Source organism: Cetorhinus maximus, chromosome 23, assembly GCF_964194155.1.
Source record: "Cetorhinus maximus chromosome 23, sCetMax3.hap1.1, whole genome shotgun sequence".
Taxonomy (NCBI): domain Eukaryota; kingdom Metazoa; phylum Chordata; class Chondrichthyes; order Lamniformes; family Cetorhinidae; genus Cetorhinus; species Cetorhinus maximus.
In genome coordinates, this window is record NC_135901.1 from 25,279,123 (window position 1) to 25,302,699 (window position 23,577).

The 23,577-nt window shown below is 44.6% G+C and overlaps 4 protein-coding genes across 4 annotated transcripts in view; 2 read left to right on the top strand and 2 right to left on the bottom strand.

The window, feature by feature from the left end:
- The window catches only part of LOC144697023 (uncharacterized), a 175,014-nt gene that overhangs the window by 14,446 nt on the left and 136,991 nt on the right, over positions 1 to 23,577 (top strand). The window lies entirely within an intron of this gene.
- On the top strand, positions 896 to 6,017 carry LOC144697907 (uncharacterized). Its single transcript, XM_078569868.1, has 3 exons — positions 896 to 989; positions 1,621 to 2,555; positions 5,958 to 6,017. Exons 2-3 carry the CDS (start codon positions 1,974 to 1,976, stop codon positions 6,015 to 6,017), a joined length of 642 nt encoding a protein of 213 aa, XP_078425994.1. The 5' UTR covers positions 896 to 989; positions 1,621 to 1,973.
- The window catches only part of LOC144697908 (uncharacterized), a 57,094-nt gene continuing 39,826 nt past the window's right edge, over positions 6,310 to 23,577 (bottom strand). Inside the window, 2 exon segments of the mRNA XM_078569870.1 lie at positions 6,310 to 7,560; positions 20,057 to 20,124. Coding sequence (XP_078425996.1) covers positions 6,448 to 7,560; positions 20,057 to 20,124 — 1,181 coding nt within the window. The 3' untranslated portion in view covers positions 6,310 to 6,447.
- LOC144697136 (uncharacterized) lies at positions 16,341 to 19,120 on the bottom strand. Its single transcript, XM_078568976.1, has 2 exons — positions 19,024 to 19,120; positions 16,341 to 18,108 (listed from the first exon to the last, which is right to left on the bottom strand). Exon 2 carries the CDS (start codon positions 17,746 to 17,748, stop codon positions 16,927 to 16,929), a length of 822 nt encoding a protein of 273 aa, XP_078425102.1. The 5' UTR covers positions 17,749 to 18,108; positions 19,024 to 19,120; the 3' UTR covers positions 16,341 to 16,926.

Below are 23,577 nucleotides of genomic sequence, written 5' to 3' on the forward strand. Positions count from 1 at the left end.
TCACCACTCACCAATATTCCACTTTCAGGGGAAGTTCAGGGGCTGGGAGGAAGAAATAAACTGTGGCCATGAACTAGCAGGAACACGATTAGATAAACATGAAGGAAAACACCTTTTATAATTATCAAATTAATTATTTGTATTAACATATTCATTTGGAGAGAGTGATGGGGAGTGGGAGTAGATAATGTTCACTGTTTTCTCCGATGCTATTTTTCAATGATTCTGACACATTAATATTCTTCTGTTGATTCAATCAATGGCGGATGGTCCTATACGCAATACACCACATATGTGGATGTGGCCCATCTCCACCAGAAGGGCCGCAGCGCGCCAGCACCCACAGCAAAAACAGAATTACCTGGAAAAACTCAGCAGGTCTGGCAGCATCGGTGGAGAAGAAAAGAGTTGACGTTTCGAGTCCTCATGACCCTTCAGCAGAACTGAGTATAGTTAGGAGAGGGGTGAAATATAAGCTGGTTTAAGGTGGTGGGGGGGTGTGTGTGTGTGTGTGTGTGTGGTTGTAGGGACAAGCAAGCAGTGATAGGAGCAGATAATCAAAAGATGTCACAGACAAAAGGAATAAAGAGGTGTTGAAGGTGGTGATATTATCTAAGAAAATGTGCTAATTAAGAATGGATGGCAGGACACACAAGGTACCGCTCTAGTGGGGGTGGGGTGGAAAGGCTGACAGGGCATTACAGTTGTAGATTTAAAAATAATGGAAATAGGTGGGAAAAGAAAAATCTATATAAATTATTGAAAAAAACAAAAGGGAGGGGGAAGAAATGGGGGAGGGAGTTTAAGATCTAAAGTTGTTGAATTCAATATTCAGCCCGGAAGGCTGACCCACAGTCCGCCTGACTGCCCTGAGCATGCGCGATGCGGTTCCAGGCTGAGCGGGGTCGTGCGCAGCCTCAGTGAGTGCGGTTCCCAGAGGCTGAATGAAAGCGGCTGGAGGGAGGGGGTTTATTACAGACTGACGGAAGGTCAGAGACCTGAAACATTAACTCTCTCTCTCTGTATATAGATGCTGCCGGAACTGCTGGGTATTTCCAACAATTTCTCCATTTATTGCAGCGAACGCTGGGGGTTGTCACTCGGCAGCCGGGAAGAGGCGGCGGCGGCGGGGAACCGGCAGGAGGGCGGAGAGGGTTCATGAACACCCGGTGAAGGTCGCAAACCCCGAATTAGAACCTGCAGGTCCCGCGTTTGCAGCCTCAGGGCTTTTCCCAGAAGTCAACGGCCGCCATCTTGTTTCAGCGGGGTGCGGAGCGCATGCGCGGCAATGTTGGTGACGTAACGGAGTGGGCGGGACTTCAGGGTCCCAGTGATCAGGAGAGAAAATGATTGATTCATTAATTTTAGTCTCACTCTGCACACAGGGGCTGAGGAACTAAACTCGAGCAGGAGTAGAAAGAGGGTGAAAACTGGGAGTGGAGGGTGGAAGTGGTGTGATGGGTTTGGATCTCAGCACGTTGGAGGGGAGCATTTGTGGGACGGGGATTGACAGCTTTGGGACAAATGGAAAGGAAGAAATGTGCCATAGAAATTAGAATAGTCTGTTCTGAATTTCTACGCTGTACCGACAATGATAACTTCTGTAAATACATTTTACAGAGTAATCAGAAGGGGAGGACTTACAGACGGGAAAACTGAACCAAACATCACATCAACATCTGACAGAGTCACTCAATTTATCAGGATGTAAAAATCATCATCCTATGAATGTGGAAGTAGAAATGTTTGTTTGTCTGTGGGAGAACACTTCAAACATCAGTGTGACTGGAAAAGCACCTAGACACACACATATTGGAGTGAGATTGTTCCAGTGCACTGACTGTGGAAGTAGCTTTAACAGCCTGAAAAAACAACAGGCCATTCACAGCTGGGAGAAACTGTACACATGTTCTGTCTGTGGATGAGGTTTCAACTGATCATCCAAACTGGAGGGACACAAGAACACCAGAACTATGGAGAAACCTTGGAAATGCGGGGGCTGTGGGAAGGGATTCAGATCACCATCCCAGCTGGAAACTCATCAACGCATTCACACTGGGGAGAAGCCATTCACCTGCCCTGTGTGTAGGAAGGGATTCAACCAATCATCTAATCTGCTGAGACACCAGCGAGTTCACAATGAAGAGAGACCCTTCACCTGTTCCGTGTGCGGGAAGGGATTCACTCAGTCATTCAACCTGCTGACCCACCAGCGAATTCACACTGAGGAGAGACCATTCACCTGCTCCGTTTGTGGGAAGGGATTTACTCAGTCATTCAACCTGCTGACACATCAACGGATTCACACTGGGGAGAGGCCGTTCACCTGCTCCAAGTGCGGGAAGGGATTCACTCGCTCGTCCCACCTGCTGACACACCAGCAAATTCACACTGAGGAGAGACCATTCATCTGCCCTGTATGTGGGAAGGGATTCACTCAACCTGCCTCATGTCACACCAACGAATTCACACCGAGAGGCCATTCAGCTGCACTTCCTGTGGAAAGAGTTTCAGGCATTCTTCCACCCTCATTGCACACCAGCAAGTTCACACTGGTGAGAGGCCATTCACCTGCTCTGTGTGTGGGAAGGGATTCACTCAGTCAGCCAGCCTCAAGTTACACCAGAGAATCCACTGAGGAGAGACCATTCAATTGCAATTCCTGTGGAAAGAGGCTCAAGTCTCCATCTAATCTCAGGGCACACCAGCGAGTTCACACTGAGGAGAGACCATTCACCTGCTCTCTGACTGTGGGAAGGGATTCAACCAGTCATCCAACCTGCTGAGACACCAGCGAGGTCACACTGAGGAGAAGCCATTCAGCTGCATTTCCAGTGGAAAGCTGTGCAGGAAGTTATCCATGTTCAGTGCACACCAACAAGTTCACACTGGAAGAGACCAATCGCCTACTCAGTGTGTGGGAAGGGATTCACTCAGTAATGATATCTGCTGAGACAGCAGCAAATTCATAAGTGACTGCAGGGGTTGTATTCTGCTGTTATTGTTGCTGTTAATCACATCCAGGACTGATAGTCTGACAATATTTGATTTATTTCTGCTATTGTTAACGATCCCTATAACTGGTGGAGTTTAATATTCTGAAGAAGACAGGAAGATGGTGAGCAAATAAATACTAGATCAGCCAACTTCAGGCAATCAAAACTGTCGATGATAACAGAAGTCTCCATGCTATGTATGATGGGATTAAAAGAGCGCTTGGTCCGACATCACCAATGTTGCCCCCCTGAAGTTTGCAGATGGTGAAGTACTCTCCGACAGAAGTAAACAGATGTCGCACTGCTGTACTCCCATGGGACGGACATCTCCCAGTCTTGTTTCATGCTCTCCTGCAGCTTTCTGTCATGGCTGAGTTTGATGAGGAACCCTCATTACTTCAGCTCAAAGTCCATTGATTGCTTAGCAAGCAGAAAGGCACCCGGCAAGAATGGATTTCCAGCTGTGCTGCTCAAACATGGAAAGTCCCATCTACTGCCACAACCTCATGCCCTTCTCTGTTAGGAGGTGGGATCTGTTCCACAGGAGATGTGTGACACAACAATCATCACAATAAACAAAAACAAAGGTGACAGAGGAGATTGAAACAACTACAGGGACATCCCACTTCCCAGTGTCACTGCGAAGGCCTTCGCTGGGATCATGCTTAAAAGACTTCACATACTTGCAGACTGAGTTTGTCCAGAAGCACAGTGCGGTTTCTGTGCTGGCAGATCTACAGTGGACATGATCTTTTCCATACGTCAGCTACAAGAGAAGTGTATGATTGGTATTTAATCTAAAATGCTGCCAGCTTCTGTGCTGTGAAAAGTGAAACATTTTAACTACTGAGTGAAAAATAAATCTTTTAACCATGAATTACAATGTATTTGTACAATTGTAAACGGTACTGGAAGGTTTGATTCCCTGAAGAAAAGCTTCAGTCTTGAGCTTATGATCATATCTCAGAAGCTGTGGGAAGCTCCACCCTCTTTATCTCTTTTGGGTCTGTTATGAAAGTCAGACTTACCTTGGAGTTGGGTGCTGGGGCCAGGAACTCCAAGTCCCAACAGGCCTCGGAGTGTCGGCACATGTGCAGTTTGTCATTTTGAGTTCTTTGGGTCAAGGACCAGCCCAGTGCACCTGTGCATAAAGGAAAAAGGTGCGAAAACCCATGTCATGTGAATGGGAGTGGAGACCATTGATGACAAGTGTCCCTGGCAGGGGAGAGGGAGAGGTCCCAGTTAAGATAAAAAGAGAAGAGCAGAGAAAGAGGTCCCAAGTAGGAAAAGGGCTGAAGTTAGGAGACATTAATGAAGAGTGCTCAGGAGAAGCCCTGAATATCCAAAAAGACAGTAGAAGGTTGGTGACTCTTTGCTGCTGGCCTTGGAGCAGTAGTGTTCTCTCATCACAGCCAAAGAGCTGAAGTGCTTGTGAGTTGGTGCTTGAGTGAGGACTCTGGAATCCAAGGGAACAGAATCTTGGGAGATGAGATTGAAACCATGAGAGGTTGCCATTGACGCTGTCCAAGTTGGAGTGACTTATGGAGAGAATTCCATGATGAGATCTTTGAAGACAAAGACAGCAGTGAGAGAGAGAGAATTTCAATGAGATTGGTTGACTTAGAGTGTTTACTGACATCTGGATGCATATTGAGAAATTGGTGGACTCTGTTTTGGTCACACTTTCCATTTATTATGTAAGGTGGTGTGTTCAACCACCATTTGCCTGTTAATTCACATGTACCTCACATTAACTCTGAATGTTAAAGTACAAAATAGGTTGTTCTGAAAGTGTATTTTTGTGTGTTCAAAACCCATGGAATCTTATGGATTTATTCTCTGACAACTGTCTTGAATCTCAAACCTTGTCCACTTTAAACAAAACATTATTTCCCCCTAACTGGATCTTGCCAACAACTTGGGGGTCTGGTGTGTAGGATCATAACAGATTTAAGAAGGTTGAAGCTTCTCCTTTTCTGTGAAAACTAACTTTTTTAGTTTTATTTTTCTTTAGTTTCATTACCATTTGAAAAGGTGCCAAAAGAAAGAGCAAAATAAAAACAAAAACAAAGCTGAATAGAAAAGCAAATGAATTGGAAAAGCAAAGTTCAAAATGTGTTTGATTCATCTTTGATCTGAAAATGAAGTTACGTAAAGTTGACACAATTGTGTGCATTTATGACTGCTTTCTCCACCATTTGCAAACAATCAGAGAAGTTACCCCTTTCCACTGACAGCCTTGTGACAATTTGAACTAAAGACTTTGCCTTTTGAAGGTTTGGCTTATTCCCATTTGTATCTCTCAAGACAAAGTGTTTGAGAACGGGAGATATGAGAGTTATCTCCAACCTGATTGCAAATGCTTCTGTGTCTGATGTAAAAACATCATATTATGTGAATGTCAAATTGGACGGTAACATTCCTCCACTACTCCTAAATGAGATAGAATGGTAATTAATGGGATGCTGCACTTAGAATAAAAGAGAAAAATCACAACACCAAATGGGAATTGGAATGACTCACTGAGTACAGTTCAATAGAAAACATCAACCTGGTATTGTCATGGCTCACTGGGGATAGTTCACTGTAATAGCAAGCCCCACTGGTCCCTGAGCTGAGACAAATGTGAGAAGTTTGATTAGACCACCAAATTGCCACAATTTTACCTAACTGTAATTTACTTTAGATTAACAGAATACGAGCAGCAAGTTTGTAAAATTAACAACTGTTTATTAAACAAATTATATGTAACTAGTGGCAATAGGAAGAAAAATGAACTGCTAACTTTTAACTCTATAACTTAAACTCGACCCCTTCTTAACCCCTATACACAAACACACACACACCACACATACAAAACATGGGCTTTAAGGGTGAAGTAAAAACAGTTCAATGGCACCAATCTGGAGTATGGGATTAGATGGATTGATTTTGATTGATGTCTTCCGAAATTCCTTGCAGTTCATTGTTAATGACACAAGATGGTCTTCCATCACTTTCTGTCTGTCGTTCACTGGTTGAAAACTTGCTTTTCGATGTCTCTACTGGTGATTTTCTTCCTTTCCCTTTGGCTCGGTGTTTTCAAAGAGTGGTGCTCAGAATTGAACACAATATTTTAGCTGAGGATTAAAAAGTAATTTATAAAGATTCAATGTGACTTCCTTGCTTTTGTACTTCATGTCTCCATTAATAAATGGAGGACCCTATTGTTGGGGGGATGTTGGGTGGTCAGCAGTTTAGTGAGAATAGGGTCAAGGGAGCAGAAGGCAGGTCTCATGGACAAGATGAACTTTGAGGAAGTTCACACACTGTGTTTAATACAAAGCTGATTTTATTTGACTTTTATCCAGAATATTAACTACAATAATTGGGCTGGAGTTTATTAACATCAGTAAAAATAGACAACAATGAACATGGTTCAGTCCTGGATGTGATTAACAGCAAAATCCAGTCACTCTAATTGTTTGTGAACTCGCTGGTGACTCATCAGGGTGGATGACCGGGTGAATCTCTTCCCACACACGAAGCAGATAAATGGTCTCTCTGCACTGTGAACTTGCTGGTGTTTCTGCAGGTGGGATGACTGAGTGAATCCCTTTCCGCACACAGAATAGATGAATGGTCTCTCTCCAGTGTGAGCTTGCTGGTGTATAGTGAGCTGAGATGATTGCCTGAACCCAGTGCCACATTGAGTACATCTGAATGGTCTCACGTCAGTGTGAATACGTTGATGGCGCATCAGTTCCCCAGAACTTTTATAGCACTTTCCGCAGTCTGGGCATTTAAAAGGTCTCTCATCAGTGTGAACTCGCTGGTGCCTCAGCAGGTTGGACGACTGAGTGAATCCCTTCCCACACTCGGAGCAGAGGAACGGTCTCTCCCCAGTGTGAATTCGCTGGTGTACAGTGAGTTCACATGATTGCCTGAACCCAGCCCCACAGTGAGAGCACCTGTACGGTCTCTCGTCAGTGTGAAAACGTTGATGGGACATCAGTTCCTCAATACTTTTATAGCACTTCTCACAGTCTGTGCATTTAAAAGGTTTCTTGTCGGTGTGAATTTGCTGATGTCTCATCAGGTTTGATGAACATGTAAATCCCTTCCCACACACAGAGCAGGTGAACGGTCTCTCCCCAGTGTGACCTCGCTGGTGTATAAGCAGGGTGGATGACTGAGCGAATCCCTTCCCACACTTGGGGCAGATGAACGGCCTCTCCCCAGTGTGAACTCTTCGGTGTGTCAGCAGGTCAGATGAATTAATGAACCCCTTCCCACACTCGGAGCAGGTGAACGGCCTCTCCCCAGTGTGAACTCGCTGGTGTTTTAGCAGGTAGTTTGACTTTGTGAATCCCTTCCCGCACTCGGAGCAGGTGAACGGCCTCTCCTCAGTGTGAATTCGCTGGTGAATTTCCAGCTCAGATAGGTAATTGAATCCATTCTCATAGTCCCCATATTTCCATAGCTTTTCCCCAGAGTGAATGGTGCTTTTTGGTTCCATGTTCAAAGGCTGATGATATTCAGGTCCTGATGAATTGGGCGACTCATTCAGATCCTGATGTGATGTTTAGTTTGAGTTTCTGAACTGCAAATCCTCCCCTTCTAATCTCCTGTGCAATTGATTTAAAACAGAAAAAAGGGAGTGAGAGAGAACCCACACATACCAAAGGCAGGTTGTGAAACTGAGCTGAATGAATTTGGTAATTTGTGGGCCAGAACTAGGAACAAGTGACCATGAAAGCTGCTCGATTGTCATAAAAACCCAACTGGTTCACTAATGTCCTGCAGGGAAGGGAACCTGCCACCCGGTCATGGCCTACACAAGATTCTGGACACTATGGGAGGAGAGAGAGAGAAGTGGGAGAGGCAGGTAGCAAACGAGAGACCAACTCAACCATAACTTTGACAGAAACTCCCAAACCCTCAACCTCCACCACTTGGAAGGACCAGGGTAGCAGGTGCATGTGAACACCATCACTTCCAAGTTTCCCTCCAAGTCATGCACCATCCTGACTTGTCTGACATCCAGTCCTGGATGAGCAGAAATTTCCTCCATTTAGATATTGGCAGACTGAAACCATTGTCTTCAGTCCCTGTGGTAAACTCCACTCCCTAGTCACCGACTCCAGCCCTCTCCCTGAAAAGTGTCTTTGGCTGAACCAGACTGTTCACGACTTTGTTGTAATATTTGACCCCAAGATGAGCTTTAATCACATATCAGTGTTATCACCAAGACTGCCTATTTCCAACTCAGTAACATCGCCTGACTCCACCCTAGTCTCAGCTCATCTGCTGCTGAAATTCTTATCCATTCCTTTGTTACCTGTGGACTAAACTCCCCTAACACACTCCCAGCCGGCCTCCTACATTCAATCTTCTTGTAATCTTGAAGACACCCAAAACTCTGCTGTCCATGTGCCGACGCACACTCGGCAGGTCAGGCAATATCTGTGGATAGAGAAACAGAGTTAACATTTCAGTGTGTTAATGAATAAAAATTGTGCAGAATTTGATGGTCAATATAAGCTCAGAAATGGAAGAGAAATGGACTATAGCATAGGGATAACAATTCCTGACTGAAAGATAAAACTGATAAGCCAGCAGCACATGGTGGAGGGATGGGTGGCTATGGAAAATGCATTTTTACATGATCAGTAAAAGTAACAGTAAAATACTAAACATAACTAAAATGCACCCATTAGTTCGACAATAGCAGAGAGGTGATCAGTGAGGGCAGAGGTAAAAAAGAGCAATGGATGGACATGGATTCAGATCCACAGTGAAGGTGTCACACCAGCCCTAAGCCATGGAATCTCTCACTGATAACAGAGCATAGCACTAAAAGCTCTAAATTGTAGATGGATGCTCAATAATACTCCCCTCTGTAACAATTCCACTGTTTTCAATTTTAAAATCTCCTGTTGGAGACTGCAGCTGGAAATATATCAGAAGCACTGGAGTCAGAGAAAAATCTCCCAGTTGAGGAAATACCCGGGGAGCGGGGTGATGTCACCGAGCAATTGTCGGCGTGTGATGACATCACAGACACGAACACAGAACATCTGGGTCTGTGCAAACCAGTGATCACCACACATTATGAAGAATGTGAGGGTCCTTGAGAGGGTGCAGAGGAGATTTACCAGAATGGTTCCAAGGATGAGGGGCTTCAGTTGCAATGTTAGGTTGGAGAAACTGGGGTTGTTCTCCTTGGCGCAAAGGAGGTTGAGGAGAGAGTTGATAGAGGTGTACAAGATATACACCTTATAAGAGGTTTAGATAAGGTAGGTAAAGAAAAATTGTTCCCATCATCTGATTGTAAAAGGATTATGAACATAAATTGAAGATTTTAAGCAAGAGATATAGGGGGAATGAGAGTAAGAACTTTTTTTACACAGTGAGTGGTGATGACCTGGAACTTGATACTTAAACTCAAAGGCCGATGATGTTCAGGTTCCGATTAATCAAGACTTAATGTTATGTTTGGTTTGAGATTTTTGTCTCAAAACCCTCTTCTTACCAACTGTAAAAGGAGTTTCCAAAATCCATCCCTGTCAGTCCAGGATAGAAATTGACAACATTGGTATTCAAAATAATAAGGGGCATAGATAGTAAGAAACTTTTCCCTTTAGCGGAGGTGTCAATAACCAGAGGGCGTAGATTTAAGGTAAGGGGCAGGAGGCTTAGAGGGGATTTGAGAAAAAAAATTTCACCCAGAGGATGGTTGGAATCTGGACCAGGCTGCTTGATGGCCGGCACGGTCACGATGGGCCGAAGGGGCTGTTTCTGTGCCTGTTTCACTGTCTCTAACATTCCTGCTGACAGTGTGGTGACCGCGCATGCGCACCCCCCATGACGCTGGCAGCCGTTAACCCGGGCCTTTCACCGAGAAAGATACCGCCCCGTTGGTGCAACCAAAGTACCTGCAGCTTCTTGTTTATGGCGTTGAGGCCTCCACTGGGTGTTGGTGAAGCCTCCCCTCCCACCCACTGCCCCTAACGCTGCCGCCGCTTATCCGCCTCCTTCCCGCCTGAAGATGAGACAAACAAGCGTCTGTCCAGACATTACACGCACTGCGCATGCTCCAGGTCACAATGCCCGGCGAGTGATTGACAGAGGCTTCGGACCAATAGGCTGGAGCGGGAGCTGCTGGTTCTCCAACCAATTGGAGTGAATTAGGGGCGGGGCTGAGCCCGGATCTCTCTCATTGGCTTAAACTCTGCATCATTTTGGAAGCTGATTTGTCTCAAACTCCAGGAGAAAACTGGACCTTTCTGTTTGTGGCTTTAAACAGATGAAACCCTGTGGGTGTGGAGCAAATATTTCAACATTCGTTACTGAAATGGATACATTCAGGACAGACAGCAGGGATTATTTCAGGAAATCACACAGTGTAGTGATTGTTTCTCTTTGAACTCATCCCTTGGAGAATAGTCTGAATTAATGGAAGAATTCATAGGCTGTTTAACGCTCCTTCTATGGGACCATTTAATTCTAGCCAATCTGTTGGTCCAGTTTCAACCGAGAGAGTTTGATGAGTTCCCACAACTCACACAATGCGAGTGGACAGCCAGACCAGCAGGACACACCTATCCTGCCTGATATCAACCCAGAATGAGCTGGAGAGCCATCTCCATTCAACAGGACAGTCTGCAGTGGGGTTTCTGACTCAGAGGTGGGAATGCAAAGTTACTTTTTATTAATAACCCTAAAAGTTACAACTGCCACCGAACTAACAGATCTTCTCCTTTGTCTGTCCACTTCATTGTCCAAATAAAGTTTTGTTTTACTTTTGCAGCTTAATAGTGGCACTTACATCATCTAACCACCTCCTTCCTTGTGAAAGTGCTTAACTACAGTAGCTGCAGAAACCACATCCTTATCTATCCTCTACCAAGCCTCTCCTCATCCTCTCAGAATGAAATCATTCCTATCTTTATCCAGTATTTTCCATTATCCTTAGATGAATTATCTCAGTTTATGACTGATTTTGTTTTGGATTTCCAACATCTGCAGTTTTTTGCTTTCATCAAGTTCTGTGGACATGGGTTCAAATGTGGAATTTTAAAGCTGGTTTGATGATTTATTAATTCACTGAGGAAATCTATTGTCCTGAAAAACCATGGAAATCTGAAAGGAAAAACTGGAAAAGCTCAGAAGGTCTCTCTGGCTCTATAATAAACCAAGGGCCCGAGGCCCCTCTGAGCATTCACAATCCACCTGGCCAACCCGCAGTAGATAGAGCAGTTTCTGAATTGCCCAGGATTCACGGATCACAGATTTGGTACCGCGCAGGAGGCCATTGGGCCCATCATGTCTGTACCAGCTCTCCGAATGAACAAATCACTTAGTAACATTCTCCAGCCTCTTCCCCGTAACCCTGCACAATATTTCTTTTCAGATAACAGTCTAATTCCCTTTTGAATGCCTCAGTTGAACCTGCCTCCTCCAAAGTCTCAGGTAGCTCATTCCAGACCTTAGCCACACTCCGTGAAAAAAATTCCTCGTCACCTTTGCTTCTTTTAGCAATTACTTTAACTCTGTGCCTATCATTCGCGTTCTTTTCAAAAGTTATTGCTGAGTACGTGCCATTTGATAGCACTTTCAATGACACTTTTGATTACTTTGCTGATTATCCAGTGAATGGGCGGTAATTGGCAAGATTGGATTTGTCGTACGTTTTGTGAACAGGACATACCTGGGCAATTTTCCACATTGTGGGGTAGATACGTGCTGTAGCTGTACTGGAACAGCTTGACTATGGGCAAGTCAAGCCAAGATAAATGTTTATCTCTTGGGAACTAGGATCCTGGACTGACAGTGATGGCTTTTGTGAACTCCTTTTACACAGGATATTAGAAGCGGAGGACTTTCAGACAGAAAACTCAAACCGAAGAACATGTCAATGTCTGACAGTCACTTGATTCATCAGGATCTGAATATCATTGGAAATTTGAATCTAGAAGGAGAAATGTTTGACTGTTCTGTCAGCTTCTAAATGTTTTGAACATCATTGTAACTGGAAAAGCACACACACACGCACTCACCCTGATTACAGTGCTCCAGTGGACTGACTGTGGAAAGAGCTTTAACCAGGTAAACAGCCTGAAAAAACAGGGCACCATTCACAGCGGGGAGAGACAGTACACATGTTCTGTGTATGGACGAGGCTCCAACTGATCCTCAAACCTGGAAAGACAAAAGGACACCCACACCATTGGAGAAACCATGGAAATGTGGGGACTGTGGGAAGGGATTCCCTTCCCCATCTGCGCTAGAAACTCATCATCATACTCATACTGTGGAGAGGCCTTTCACCTTCTCTGAGTGTGGGAAGGGATTTACTCAGTCATCCAAACTGCTTCAACACCAGCAAGTTCACACTGGAGAGAAGCCATTCACCTGTTCCAAGTGTGGGGTTGGATTCACTCAGTTATGCAACCTCCTGCGACACCAGAGAGTTCACACTGGGGAGAGGCCATTCACCTGCTCTGAGTGTGGGAAAGGATTCACTGATTCATCCACCCTCCTGAAGCACCAGCGACTTCACACTGCAGAGAGGTTGTTCACTTGCTCTGAGTGTGGGCAGGGATTCAATGCTTCATCCACCCTGCAGACACATCAACATCTCCACACTGGGGAGAGGCCATTCATTAGCTCTGACTGCGGGAAAGGAATCACTCAATCCTCCCATCTGCTGACACACCAGCGAATTCACACAGGGGAGAAACCCTGCACCTGCCCTGTCTGAGAGAAGGGATTTACTCAGTTGTCCAATCTGCTGCGACACCATCGAGTTCACACCAAGGAGGCCATTCAGCTGCTCTAAATGTGGGAAGGGATTCAGTGCTTCATCCACACCGCTGAGACACCAGCGAGTTCACACCGGGGAAAGGCCGTTCATCTGCTCCATGTGTGGGAAGGGATTCACTCAGTCATCCAGCTTGCTGAGACACCAGCGAGCTCACAAGTAGTTACAGGGGTTAGATTCTGCTGTTATTGCTGCTGTTAATCACATCCAGGACTGAACCATGTTCATTCTGACAGTTGGTGAAATGGGAAGGTTGGAGGTTTCTTTCTGCTGGACTGGACGGTTTCATGACTTTGCTTCCAGTGAGCTGATGCCCTTTGAATGTGGGAGTGCACTTTTCCACTGAAATTTCACTCGCCATCCTGACTTGGAAATATCTCGCCGTTCCTTCACTATCACTGGGTCAAAATCCTGGAACTCCCTCCCTAACAGCACTGTGGGTGTACCTACACCACCTGGACTGCAGCAGTTCAAGAAGGCAGCTCACCACCACCTTCTCAAGGGCAACTAGGGATGGGCAGTAAATGCTGGCCCAGCCAGCGAAGCCCACATGCCGTGAATGAATTTTTAAAAATGACCCACAAAAGCTGATGAAGTACATTTATTTTATCCTGGACAATAAATAGTAATTTTCCTACCACTACAGGTAGATCTCAATTAAATACATTTGTCTCTGTTCCATTGAGTCTACAGCACAGGGCCAGGCCAGTTGGCTCGATAAGTCTATGTCAGTATTTATGCTCCACATGAGCCTCCACCCACCCCTCTTCTGCCCCCCCCCATCTACCCCCCCCACCCCCCCACCCCCTCCACCCCCCTACCCCCTCCCCCCTCCACCCCCCCACCCCCTCCACCCCCCCACTCCATCAGCATATCCTTCTATTCCTTCTCCTTCATGTAGGTACCTAGCTTCCCCTTAAATATATCCATGCTGTTCACCTCAACCACGCGCTGTGGTAGCGAGTTCCACATTCTCCCACTCACTGGGTAAAGAGATTTCTCATGAAAGCCCTATTGGATTATTGAACCACTTCAGAATCTTTCATATTTCCATCAGGTCACCCTTCAGGGATTATTATGTGTATTGCAGGTTATAAGATAGTTAAACAGAGGAAAACATATGACTCAGGAACAGGAGTCGGCCACTTGGCCCCTCGAGCCTGCTCCACCATTCGATAAGATCATGGCTGTTGTTAAGATGTACAGCAGGTTGTAAGTTGTAATATTCTAAATGGGATATTACGAGGGTGAGACATTTTCATTTCTTCCTGGGGAAGATGTTGTGAAGATCTAGTTTCTTAATTCATGTTTTAGAAATATAACTTTTAGTTTAGGAATTGTATTGGTTTTTGAAATGTACGATAAATGGAAAACCTGGGTTGAGAATCTGACAGAAACACCCTAGGGGAATTCACAATCAAAAGGCGTGGCCCATGTTGATTTAAGAAGCCAAAGCTCGAAGGGTAAGAGCTGTAAAATGGCAGGTGGGCTCTTTTAGCTGGAGACCGGGAGACATTGGGTCTGACAATTATTGTCCTGTCTTTGTTAGAGAGGTGAATTTTTCATGCAGACCTCAGGGAAAAAAGGTTTGGTTTTGAAACTAAAAGTTAGTAAATTTAAATATCAATTGGACATCCCAAATGGTCTCTGTTACCATGGAGACAAGTGATTCAGGGTGGAGCCTTGGTTGGAATTCTGCGTGTTCTTCACAGAAAGCAGGCAGTCTGCAGTTCGCTTGGAAGCAGTCAGCTGTGGGCCCAGGAGCTGTGAACCAGCTGTGGGACTGGAAGCCTAGAGGGCCATTAGGAACTAGGGGTGTTCCTAATGTTTAAATCCCTCAGCAAGAAGGCAGTGAAGCCCACGCTTGGACGGAGGAATCCAGAGTTTTGAGGTCTTAAAGGAAAGTTGGAGGGTTGTTTAGTCAAAAGCTAATGGAAGGACCACCGTAAAATCTTGGTGAATAGCTGGAACACTGAAGAGAATTAAAGTGAATTCTGGAGAGCTTTGGCATACCTTTGGGATGGTCGCAGGAACAGAAGTGAATGAACCTTCAAGATATCGTTCAGTATAAGGAAACTCTTGGGGGCAAGTTGAAAAGTAGAACTGGGTTTACAGCATAAGTCTTTAAAAACTATAGTGTTAAGTTCATGGTTCTGGTTTTTATTATTCTTTTCTATGTAGAGTAAAGTTTGATTTTCTTTAAAAACATGGAATCTTGTGGCATAACTCTTTCAGTTAATCACTGGGCGTTCGAATTTCTCTTTAAACGTTAACGGTTTTGACTGGGATCATAGCATGTACAAACAACATTTCAAAAGTTGAAAAAGAAAAAAGATCATTTTCCTTATTTTGTACAAAGCATTACATTATAAGACACCCCTCTTCTAGGATCCCCAATAATTTCCTCATTTGAGGACTTCCTTTCATGAAACAATCCGATAATTGATGATTAAAATTGGAGCTATTTGTAGTCCCTTGTAAAGCAGGAGGGCTGTCACCCAACACAGAGGGTAATTTGGGATTTCTCCCATAGACCAATTGATAGGGACTATACCCTCCAACCATCTGAAATGAATTCTTTACATGAATCATCCATGCCAGTTCAGTTGTCAACTTGCAGTTTGGCTGATCAGCTAAAACTTTATGCAGCATTTCATGGATCACTGAGTGATTCCTTTCACAGAGTCCATTGCTGAAAGGACTGTCAACTGCGGTGTTCATGACCATAATGTTCATATCTAAATTTGTCATTAGCAAATTCCCCTCCATTATCAGTCAGAAACTTAGCTGGTGGCCAGGTCCAGTACCTATCCATTTCCCATGATTTGGTCTATAATCACTCTTTTGTCCTTGCCATGTATTATTGGAGAAAGACTAAATCGGGTGACCATGTCTATAAAGTATAGAATGAAAACATTCCTGTCTTTATCCCACACCTTTAGATCCATGGCAACTACCTTGTTAAAGTCACATGCCAAGTGAAGGTTTACAATAGAATGCGATGGCGTCTTCCGACACTTTTTACATATCTCACACTTTGCACTAATCTCTTTTCTGAGCCTCGTATACTCTTCATCAACCACCCTTGCATCCTTTACAGGGATTTTTAATCTTTGACAGGAAGGGTGAGCAAATTGTGCAGCTTTAAGATAATTTGTTTTCTCTCTCTCTCTGATTCTTATCACTGGATTCCATTAATCCTTCTCAAACACTCTGATTAGAAACATCAGGTATTGTTAAGGGGATATGATAATGTCCTGTTTGAATAGGCTGCAGATCCGCTGACTTTCCAAAAAGTTAGTTGCCTTATCTCGCTCTATGTCCAGTGGCATAATGATCGTCATATCTTGAGTCAGACCTGTAACACCTGTTAATTGTTCCCAGTGTCATTCCTGGGGTTCATTCACCTATTAGTGCTGTTCCAATACAGATCTGCTAAAGATGCTTTCAACCTCGTTCGAAATCTGTCCAGGTCTGACTATGCTTCATTGGCATCCAATTTGATCATCTTTCTTGTAAATCTCTTCAAGAACCCTAATAGAAGAGCTAAACCTTCATTAGTATCCAACTGACGGGTATCTAGCTCACAAAATACTTCTGCTTCTGATTTTACTTTAGTTAGGAAGTGACAATGCCAAGGCCAGACTTTGTTTCCTCCTTGGTTGGGACGTAACCCGTGTCCACATATCCACTTCATTCTTCCACTGGTCATATGGCTCAGGCTCTGAGAACATCAGCGGGTAATCAGGCCCTGAGAATTTCCACTTGTTTTCAGCCATTCCTCACAAAAACTGCTCGGATTGTAAGCCTCTATCTGAAATCTTATTTTCTTTGAGTTGCCAAACATTAGACAATCATTCTCAGTTAGCATGTTATAATCTTGACAGCCTTATGGTGAAGGAAGAAACTGGAACCAATTCTTACTTGGTATAGATTTATTCACAGAATGAAACATTAACCTCCTAACTCCACTCCATGCTCTGTCAGTAAGTGTCTCTCTATTTGCACTCATGTAACCATCCAAACAGGCCCTCCATCTGAATATACTTAACTTCCATTGCTACAATTAACACCCACAGTCGGAGTATCTACAATATCTCTAATCAGTGTGACTGCCATGGGATCTCAGCCAGTTGGCTGACTCAGTGAATCCTTTCCCACACTCAGAACAGGTGAACAGTCTCTCTCCTCTGTGTGAGCTCGCTGGTGCCTTCGCAGGCTGGATGAATCAGCGAATACCTTCCTACATTCAGAGCAGGTGAATGGCCTCTCCCTGGTGTGAACTCGCTGATGTCTCAGCAGGTGGGATGACTCACTGAATCCTTTCCCACACAGACAGCAGATGAAAGGCCTCTCCCCGGTGTGAACTCGCTGGTGTTTCCACAGGCTGGATGAGTGTGTGAATCCCTTCCCACATTCCTTACAGCTGAATGGCCTCTCTCCAGTGTGAACGTGTCGGTGTGTCCGTAGACTGGTCGACCGAGTGAATCCCTTCCCACACACAGAGCAGGTAAATGGCCTCTCTTCAGCGTGAGCCATCTGGTGTCGCAGCATGTTGGTTAACCGAGTAAATCCCTTCTTGCACACAGAGCAGATGAATGGTCTCTCCCCAGTGTGAACTACATGGTGATTCTGCAGGGTGGATGATTCACTGAATCCCTTCCCACAAACAGAGCAGGTGAATGGCCTCTCCCCTGTGTGAACTCGCTGGTGTGTCTGCAGGTGGGATGAGCAAGTGAATCCCTTCCCACACTCAGTGCAGGTGAACGGCCTCTCCCCAGTGTGAACTCGCTGATGTGTAAACAGGTGGGATGAGTGTGTGAATCCCTTTCCACACACGGAGCAGATGAACGGCTTCTCCCCGGTGTGAATCCGTCGATGAATTTCCAGTGCAGACGGGGTACGGAATCCCTTCGCACACTCCCAACATTTCCATGGTTTCTCCATGGTGAGGGTGTCCTTGTATCTCCCCAGGTTCGACGCTCAGTTGAAAACTTGTCCACACACACAACATGAGTATGGTCCCTCTCTGCTATGAATGGTGTGTTTTTTCAGGCTGTGTAACTAGTTAAAGCTCTTTCCACTATTAGTGCACTGGAACACTCACAGTCGTGTGTGTGTGTGTGTCAGTGCTTTTCCAGTCACACTTAAGTTTAAAACCTTCTGAAGCACACAGAACAGACAAACCTTTCTGCTTCTTGTTTCAAAAGCTGAAGACATTCAGCTCCCAATGAATCAGGTGACTGTCAGATTCTGATGTGATGTTTGGTTTGATAATCTGTCTGCAAATCCTCCCCTTCTAATATCCTGTAAAAGGAGTTTACAAAAGTCATAACTGTCAGTATAGGATAGAAATTCAGAACACACAATTCTAGTTTCTAGGGATCATTCTTTCTTCTCTCTTTCTCCAAAATGCTGTAAATCTTGATCCCACAAACTCTCCCTCCATTCTCACTCTGCTGGTACTAATATACACCCTCCCAATTCTCCTGAAGGTGCCAATTCATGCTGATTGTCAGATCCATGCTTACAAATTCTATATATTTATTGGACAAAAATTAATGTAGTATAAAGTACTGTATTGCATGATACATGGGGCATGTGAGGACGAACTTTATTTAGGCAGTGAGCAGACATGACCTGGAACTTTCTGCCTACGAGCGTGGTGGAAGCAGAGTTGATCAATGATTTCAAAATGAAATTGGATGGGCACTTGAAGGAAATAAATGAGTGGATTCCTCTACAAAGAGGCAGCATGGACTTGAATGGACTCCTTCTGAGCCATCATGACTCTATGACTGAAAATATATAACATAGCTACAGTTCAATATTACAAGACTAGAAATAACGATAAATGTACTTTATAACAGAACCATAAATAATAATCTAATATGTATCATATAACATTAGTCATATCTCTGTCTTATATTAATTAACTGTCCCCTTAAATGCCAGCCATCTCCTGGGGAAACTACCCCTCAAATTAGAAAAATTAAGAAAGAGACCATCCTTTTAGCCAGGCAAATAAATGTGTCAAGCTGAGGGAGCAAAGAATATCAATGTCTTTAAGAGAGAGGGAGACCTGAGCCAACCTTTCCAAAGTCTGCGCCCTCCCTGGATTCACTTCCTTTCCCTTCAGCTCCTGTAAGTCAACAATTAGAAAATAATTTCCCGAATTAGAAAACAAATGGAAATGGGGAGAAAAGAAAGTGTTTTACTCACAAATGTTGCACGGAGGAGGGTGTTTTAACGTCTGTGAAGCTGAACTTTCATTCAGAGAGAGAGGAGTAGCAGCTTTGCTGGACAATAATAAGCAGGTCAGCAAACTCATTGTCCAACTTCCGCGTTCAAACAACGGGGAAAATCCGTGCTGCCAGAGGCACAAAGACCACATTCTGATTGGCTGGAGAACTAGTCCACTTCCGGTCCTCCAGCTCTTTCCATTGGTCAACCCCGTTCAATGAGGGAGCGTAACCAGAGTGCACGAGAGGCCGGGAGAGACTTTGACCTCCAGACGCGCTGAGCTGTTGTCCAATCCGCAGTAGTTTTCTCCTGTAACCAGGGCTATTGATCCTAATGAGACATGTGTTGGGAACGCCCCTTTGAGTTATTATGACGTTCATATTGGAACACTGTCTGAATTAAACAATAGGTCTGACTCTGCTCCACGGTGACGTGCTCGGGTTTAGTCTGCAGGCCAGGCGCGCGGACACGGGAGCCCCACCCATTGTTTTTCCTTCCCCCCCCCCCCCCCCCCCCCGAGCCAACGTTTCCAGGCAACCCACTCGGCGAACTCCCCCTTCCCCCTCCTCCTACCCCCAGCTGGAGAGCGACCGCTGGCGGCAACTGCATTGCGCCTGCTCCCAACAGCTCGGTCAGCAGCGCTTTCTGCGCCTGCGTGCTGGGCTGCCGGCTGAGGGAGTGTGGAAGGAGTTTGCAAAATGTCTTTTCCCCTTATTTTGTTCCAAGTCATGTAGTTTGATTTTAAACAGCACAGCATTTGTTTTTACCTTGACAAACACACTAAAACTTCCTCCTCTGTTCAACATCTTTGAGTAAAACACTTTCTTTCCCCATTCCCCTGGTAAACACAGAGTCGTGGGATTCTGTAACTGGAATTAGTGCCAAATATGCTGTGGGGGGAAATGCTGGTGATTTTGTGGTGGAACCTGTTTTTTATCGAATGAGCTGGTTCAAGTCAATTTTGTCCTGTCTATTCAAATACTGTTTGTCTGTTAATGCATGCTTCACTTACGTTAATTTTAGTTTGATTGTTACAGTAGAAGTTTGAAACTTTGTCCTTTGGTTTATTCTGTGGGTTGTCTGGGAATTTGAAACAAAAACAGAAAATTTTGGAAAACTCAGCATCTGTGGAGAGAAAGACAGAGTTAACGTTTCAAGTCCGTATGATTCGAAAGAAGACTGAAGAAGAGTCATATACGGACTCGAAACATTAACTCTGTTTCTCTCTCCACAGATGCTGTTAGACCTGCTGAGTTTTTCCAGCATTTTTTGTTTTTGTTTCAGATTTTCAGCATCCGCAGTATTTTGCTTTTGTCTGGGAATTTGTTTATTTTAAGGTTATCAGTCTCCATGGGGATCATAACAACAGATATATGTCTCGTGTTGTTATATGGTAGATAGATAAATTAGATATATTGTTGGTTCTGTAATAAATTTCTTATGATTGCTAGTACTTGTAGTACTTCTAGCACTATTTCTTGTAATATAGTGCTGTGGCTACGTTATATATTTCCAGTCAAAGACTATTATGGCGCAGAAGGAATCCAATTGGAAACTCAGGCCCATGCTGACTCACTGTAGAGCAACCCAGTCAGTCCCATTTCCTTCCATATCTCCATTCTGCTGCAAGTTTATTTCCTCCAAGTGTCCATCCAATTTTATTTTGAAATCATTGATCATCTCCACTTCCACCAGCCTCAGGTAGCGAGTTTCAGGTCATGGCTGCTCTGACTAAGAAAAGCTCTTCTTTACAACATCCTTGTGTCTCTAATTCAGTAATACAGTACTGTATTACACACATATTTAGTCCAATAAATATATATAGAGGCTAGCAGTCTGCGTGAAGCTTTTCAGATCCTTTTGTCTTGGACAGGGAGCGATAAGCGTGGATCTGTTGATCAGCATGAATTGGCGCCTTTAGGAGAATTTGGAGGGTGTATATTAGGTGCAGCAGAATGAAAATGGAAGGAGCAGGGATGGGGAAACAGAGATTTACAGCTTTGGGGGAATGAGTGAAGAAAGAATGTTCCATAGAAACGAGAACCATCTGTTCTGAATTTCTATTCTGTACTGACAATGATGACTTGTGTTAACTCCTTTCACAGATTATTGGAAGGGGAGGATTTGCAGACATTTATCTCAAAACAAATATCACCTTAAGATCTGACAAAGTTACTCAATTCAGTGGGGCCGAATATCATCAGTTTTTGAATCTGCAGGAACAAGTGTTTCTTCTGTCTGCTTCAGAAGATTTTAAACATCAGTGTGAGCATTCCAGTGCATTGACTGTGGAGAGAACTTTAACCAGTTACACAGCTTGAAAAAACATTGCTATTTACAGTGGGGAGAGACTGTACATGTGCTCTGTGTGAGGCTTCAGCTGATCATGCAACCTGGAGAGATACAAGGACACCTGCACCATGGAGAAACCATGGAAATGTGGGGTCTGTGGGAAGGGATTCAGATCGCCATCTGCACTGGAATCTCATCGATGCATCCACACTGGGGAGAGGCCATTTACTTGTTCTGAGTGTGGGAAGGGTTTCATTCATTCATCGCACCTGCTGAGACACCAGCGAGTTCACACCGGGGAAAGGGCCTTCACCTGCTCTGAGTGTGGGAAGGGCTTCAGTGATTCATCCAACCTGCTAACACACCAGAGGGTTCACACTGGGCAGAGGCCGTTCACCTGCTCTGATTGTGGGAAGGGATTCACTCAGTTATCCCATCTGCTGACACACCAGCGAGTTCACACTGGGGAGAGGCTGTTTACCTGATCTGAGTGTGGGAAAGGATTCAGTTACTTAACAAACCTGTTGAGACATCGGTGAGTTCATACTGGGGAGAGGCTATTCGCTTGTTCTGAATGTGGGAAAGCATTCATTGATTCATCCAGCCTGCTGATACACCAGCGAGTTCACATTGGGGAGAGGCCGTTCATCTGCTCCGAGTGTGGGAAGGGATTCAGTCGGTCAACTTGCCTGCAGAAACATCAGCGAGTTCACACTGGGAAGAGGCAGTTCCCCTGCTCTGAGTGTGGAAAGGGATTCAGCGGTTCATCCACCCTACTGAGACATCAGCAAGTTCACGACAGTTGGTGAAGTTGGAGGGTCGGAGGGTTTTTTTCTGATAGACTGGCCGATCTCATGACTTTGCTTCCAGTGGGCTATTGCTCTTTGAGCCTGGGAGTGTGCGTTCCCACAAAAATGATCCACAATAGCTGATGAAGGACATTTATTTTATCCTGGATAGTAAATCGTATTTTCCCTACCACTGCAGGTAGATCTCAATTAAATACATTTGTCTCTGTTCCATTGAATCTCCAGCACAGGGCCAGGTCAGTTGGCTCAATAGGTCTATGTCAGTATTAATGCTCCACATGAGCCTCCACCCACCCCTCTTCCTCTCACCCCATCAGCATACCCTCTATTCCTTTCTCCCTCTTGTATGTATCGAGCTTCCTTAAATGTATGCATGCTATCCACCTCAGCCTGTGGTAGTGAGTCCCACATTCTCACCACTCACTGAATAAAGATGTTTCTCAAGAAATCCCGACTGGAATATTGAACCTGTTCATAATCTTAAAGACTTCCATCAGGTCTCTCTTCAGTAGAGCCGCAGGTTGTTCAAATTTTCCTGAAGGTTAAATGCTCTCATTTCTGGTATTGTTCTTGTGCATCTTTGTTGCACTTTCTCCAGTGCCTCTATGTCCCTTTTCTAAATGGAGATCAGAAATATTGACCATGCTGGCCATCTAGTTCGAACATGGTTCTAAACAGAGGTCCCACATATAAATGGATTCCATGATTTAGAAAAGATATGAAGCTGTTAGAGAGGGTGCAGAGGAGATTTATGAGAATGGCACCAGGGATGAGGGACTTCAGTTGGTTGAAGTGGAGCAGCTGAAATTTCCCTCTTTAGATCACAGTCATTAGGCCAAGAAAGAGGCCATTAACCCCATCGAGTCAATGCCAGTTCTCAGCAGAGCATTGCCCCGTTCTATTCCCGTATCCCTGCACGTTTATTTCCCTCAAGTGCCCATCCAATTTCCTTATGAAATTGTTCATCTCCTCCGCTTCCACCATCCTCTTGGCATTATAGTTTTTTTGGGGGTCATTTAACCTCCAAATTTCCTCGCTCAATATAAATTTTTTTGTTAACCATCCAGACTTAACCATTCACGTAATGGGGGACAATTTAGTGATGTAACTCAGGGAACATTTATTAAGCAACAAAAGTCATACTTAACAAAGCTAAGCAGTGACTTTACTGGCTCAATGCGATACTTGCTTCCCGATTCAGCCTAGGGTGTGAGCTGACACGGGGTCTTCACTCTCTCTCTCTTTCTCGAGCCCTCTGGTCTTCTGCTTTCAGCTGACAAGCAGTTTCCACTTTAAAATTCAACACATTTGGCAGCTCAAAGCTGGTGATTTTTAACTCCTTTCAAACCACAAACCATGCACATGATCAGTGACGTTACTGATTCCTGATTGAATAGTGTGGTGTGTGATCAGGCCCTGATTGGTTTGGCTG